This window comes from Ovis canadensis, chromosome 5 (genome assembly GCF_042477335.2).
Source record: "Ovis canadensis isolate MfBH-ARS-UI-01 breed Bighorn chromosome 5, ARS-UI_OviCan_v2, whole genome shotgun sequence".
Classification (NCBI taxonomy): domain Eukaryota; kingdom Metazoa; phylum Chordata; class Mammalia; order Artiodactyla; family Bovidae; genus Ovis; species Ovis canadensis.
Window position 1 is genome coordinate 29,216,469 of NC_091249.1, and position 4,690 is coordinate 29,221,158.

At 53.5% G+C, this 4,690-nt stretch overlaps 1 protein-coding gene across 1 annotated transcript; it reads left to right on the forward strand.

The window, feature by feature from the left end:
• The first annotated feature begins 519 nt into the window (after window positions 1–519).
• RETN (resistin) lies at window positions 520–2,380 on the forward strand. Its single transcript, XM_069589316.1, has 4 exons — window positions 520–1,108; window positions 1,272–1,399; window positions 1,751–1,828; window positions 2,128–2,380. The coding sequence occupies exons 2-4, from the start codon at window positions 1,282–1,284 to the stop codon at window positions 2,259–2,261; spliced, it is 330 nt and encodes a 109-aa protein (XP_069445417.1). The 5' UTR covers window positions 520–1,108; window positions 1,272–1,281; the 3' UTR covers window positions 2,262–2,380.
• The last annotated feature ends 2,310 nt before the right edge of the window (window positions 2,381–4,690 follow it).

A 4,690-nucleotide genomic window follows, 5' to 3' on the forward strand; every position in this document is an offset into this window, starting at 1 on the left:
GTGCCGATGAACTGTACACTTGAAAATGGTACATTTTATGTTATGTGTGTTTTACCACAGTATTTAAAACTTCCATATTGGAAACAAAAACAAACCAAAACAATGTAAAAACCATTCTTAGCTCATGGGTTGTACAAAAATAGATGGTGGGCAAAGCTCCCTGATGGTCCAGTGATTAACAGTCCGAGCTTCCACCGCAGAAGGTACAGGTATTCCATGCCTGGTTGGGGAACTACGCCCTGCATGATGCATGGTGTAGCCAGAAAGAAAAAAAAAAAAAAAGATGCTGGGCTAGATCTAGCCCATGGGCCATAGTTTGACAACTTCAGTTGTCCATTATTCCTTTGAAGAAATAAATCGTGGTTTTATTTTCTATTGTGATAGGCATATGGGAACGAACATGGCATGTAGTTCTCTTTTTAAAAGAATTATTTCTTTGTTTATTGGCTGGGCTGGGTCTTCACTGCTGCCCTTGGACTTTCGCAAGTTGCAGTGAGGTGGGGGCTCCTCTCTAGTTACAGTGCTTGGGCTTCTCATGAGAGTGGCTTCTCTTGTTGCCGAGCACAGGCTCTAAGGTCGAGGGTTCAGTATTTGCAGAATGTGAGTTCTGGGGATGTGGCGCACGGGCATAGTTGCTTTGAGGCCTGCGGGATCTTTCAGGATCAGCAATCGATCTGGTGCCTCCTGCATTGCAAGGCAGATCCTCAACGACTGGACCACCAGGGAAGCCCAGCGTGCAGTTCTTACACAAGGACCTGACTCTGGTCACATGTGTGTGCCCTCCCACTGCTCCACATAAGCTGGTTTCTCTCCCTGCTCTTCTGACTACGGTTCCTGGAAGTATTCCACCAGGTACTATCCTCTGGACCAGCCCCCCAGCCTAAATGTGGGCAGGGAAGGCTCTGGAAGGCAGAGTCTGTGGCAATACTAGGTCCCTGGACTCTACCGTGGGGGCTTCCTCTTAGCCCCGGATGTGGGAAGGGAGGCCCAGGATGCCAAGGGTCTTAGCCAAGACAGGAAGCTGCACACCCAGCAGCCTTAAAGAAGGAGCGGAGGCAGAGGCGTGGAATTAGTGTTCAAAATTTGGCCTGCTGAGTCCACAGAGAGGGTAAGTGACAGCCGCTCCTGCCTGTAGGGGCAAACCTGGGTCTCCAGCCCCATCCTCAGTTGGGACCCACAGCTCCCAATCCCATGTGCTCTGTGGGTCTGAGCTTCTCCAGGATGGGGAGAGGTAGACCCAGCTGGGGGATCTCTTGGTTTTTTTCTTGCAGCACCTGCAGGATGAAGGCTCTCTCCTTCCTCTTCATCCCAGTCCTGGGGCTGCTGGTGTGTGGCCAGTCACTGTGCCCCATAGATAAAGCCGTCAGTAAGAAGATCCAGGATGTCACCACCTCCCTACGTGAGAACCCTCCCATCCAACCTCAGCCAGGCCCTCAGGGGCCCCTCTGATTCCTGACATGGAGTGAACACCAGGCCAGCCCCAACCCCAACCAAATCTCAACCCCAAACCCAGCCCAACGCCAATCTCCACCAGTCTCCACCTCTAACTACAGCTCAAAACCTTCTTCCCTCGAAAACACCCACCCAGGACGGAATCCTTGGAGGTGGGGAGTTCCCCACCTACTGGGCCTTCCCCAGGGGCGTTTCCTTGACCCTCTGCCCATCTCCAAAGCACCAGGGCCGAGGCAGCAAGAGAAGGGTGTTGGGGCAGCTTGGTCTCACAGTTACTTTGCATCACCTCTTCCTGCAGTTCCTGAGGCAGTAAGGAACATTGGCCTGGACTGCCAGAGTGTCACCTCCCGGGGGTCCCTGGTCACCTGCCCTTCAGGTAGGTACAGAACTCCGTTGTCCAGTCTCCCGGCTCTATTCTCAGCACCCCATACCCCCCTCCACTGTGTTTAGGCTCCATTTCTCTAGAACCACAGAGTCCCAGCCTCTAATTCCTTAATATCCTGGTCTGCACTCCTGGCCTTGTCCCTTCCCCCAACTCCCGGGCCCCATTTCCTCAGGACACTGGTGTCCAGGCCCCCAGCCTCGCCGCCACCCGTGCCGCCAGCCCCCTGGAAGCCCAAACTCGAAGCTTCTGGCTCGGGGTCCAAGCTCTCTCCTCCTTGCTCCCTCTCGCAGGCTTTGCCGTCACTAGCTGCACGTGTGGCTCTGCCTGTGGCTCGTGGGACGTGCGTGCTGAGACCACGTGCCACTGCCAGTGCGCAGGCATGGACTGGACTGGCGCTCGCTGCTGCCGCCTGCGGATCCAGTAGCCTAATACTGCGCTTGCGTGGTGCAGGTCTTGGGGGCGCGGCCAGGCATTTGGGGGCGGGTCATATCTCTGAGGGGCTGGGCCAGGCCCCTGCTGGAAATAAACGTCTTGAGAAGATGATGGGGAGGGCCCGGGCCCTGAGCTGTGTCTTCTGTGGGGTGTGGGTGACTGAGGTGGCGTCTCCAAAAAGAGCAAGGTGCATCAGCACCGGAGGGGTTGGGGGGGGCAACCGCAACTTTTCTTCTCCCTATTCCCCTCTCCTGCCTTGTTGTCCACAGCTTCTATTTTTGAAAATGGGGCCCTAACTTCCTTTAATGACATGCACACTCAAGGCTCATGGTCTTTGTCAAAGGAGAAGCGAGCGTTAGACTATTTTTGTGGGGGACTTCTCTGCACGGCATGTGGGATCTTAGTTCCCTGACTGACCAGGTATGGAACCCGTGCGTGGAAACTCGGGAGTCTTAACCACTGGACAGTAAGGGAAGTCCCGTACTGTTACCTTTGAGGCCACCTTGACGGCCACGCGAGGGTCCTAGGCCTCCTGGGAAGTTGCTGGGTTATTCTCCCCGACAATGATGCCTCTTCCGGGATCTGGGTCTCAACAGGACAGGAACCACCCCACCCCCACCAACCCCAACCCCACATACGCTCCAGAGCCTTGTCATGAGCAGCCTCGGGGTCAGGGTGCATCCCTATTCATCGCTGTACCCAGAGACCTGAGCTCCATCCCTCACTCCCCATGTGCAACAGGGACACTCGTTCCTATTCCTCATGAACACTCAAATATGACAACACGCGTAGGGGACTTGTTGGCTCTTTGGTATATCCTGCTTAGAAGAGAGAATGGCACATTGAAGGTGTTCAGGAAATGTCCATTGAATAAACAACCAGACACACAGGTGAATACACCCCCTGGGTACAACATGCTACACTTATATACACAGTGACATATGGCCTTGTGCACACAAAACACACAACCCGGTTCCCGTGGTCACACAAGTGCGCCACGCCCTGTAGACACACACATTGCCAACTGGGGGGAGGGAGCTGGGGACACAGGAACTCTCGTGTGCCTCGGATGGACTCTCGTGCCTTCAACATCAAGTCCCCATCCCAGCCTGGATGACGCTGGTCTCAGTCTGGAGTCAATGCACCAGAAGAGAAATACTCAGCATCACTGGGGGCACAAATCCAGGTGATTCAAGGTCCAGTTTCCTGAGAACCCTAACCCAGGAGTCTTAAAATCCAGTCCCGGAGAGATGCAGACAGAGACTTCAGAACACTTGGTGCCCAGGTTTAAGAGGGACTCCAGACTTAAACAGCACAGTCCCCAGCAGCACACTCCAGAGGCTGAAGAATGGGTGACAGGGTGGGTTTCTGGTTTTCAGGATGATTTGGACTCTTCCCACTGACAACCACCCCCCATGGTGGTACACCACCCCCTCAAGTCTGGTCGCAGTGATCGTGAACTGAGATCACACACGCCTGGTGCTCATGGAAGCCACTACGTGCCAATCCAGGGATTCCCCTCCCAGGTCCTCCCTCTTAAACACTTTGGCTTCGGAGTTAGAGTGGGATCACAGAGTCAGAAATGTGTTAAGGACCAGAGAGGGCAAGCATTGTACCTTGCCCATCCTGCCCCCTCACTGTCCCCAGACTCTCATGTGAATGCCTCTGTCTTCAAGACCCACAATTGTCCCCTTGTATCTGGACCGCAAGAAGGGCCTCTTTTGAGCTCTCAGTTCCAACACAGTCTTCCTCCTGTCCCAGAGTGTAGACTTCAAAAGGCAAAGCCCTTCCTTAAGTCTCTTTCCTCATTTGCTAACTGCCCAGCCCCCTGTGAGAGGTGAACTGTGGTGCTGGAGAATATTCTTGAGAGTCCCTTGGACAGCAAGGAGCTCAAACCAGTCAATCCTAAAGGAAATCAACCCTGAATATTCATTGGAAAGACTGATGCTGAAGCTGAAGCTCCAATCCTTTGGCCTCCTGATGTGAAGAGCTAACTCATTAGAAGAGACCCTGATGCCAGGAAAGATCGAGGGCAGGAGGAGAAGGGGGCAAAAGAGGATGAGATGGTTGGATGGCATCATCAACTCAACGGATACGAGTTTAAGCAAACTCTTGGAGATAGGGAAGGACAGGGAAGCCTGGCATGCTGCAGTCCATGGGGCTGCAGAGTCAGCCACGACTGATCGACTGAACAGCAACCCCCTATAGTAGCCAAGACTGTTGGTTGCCAGCCCCACAGATCCCACCTCAACCTAGTTTGAGCTAAAATGAAAGGATATTTTCTGGATTACCTAAATGAGAGGCTCAGGTTCAGAACAACAGACTCAGGAATGACTGAATCCAGGGTTTCAGACAATGTCTCCAGGACTCGAGTCCTTGTCATGTCAGCTTTTCTTAGTGTTGACCTCACTTTTAAGCAAG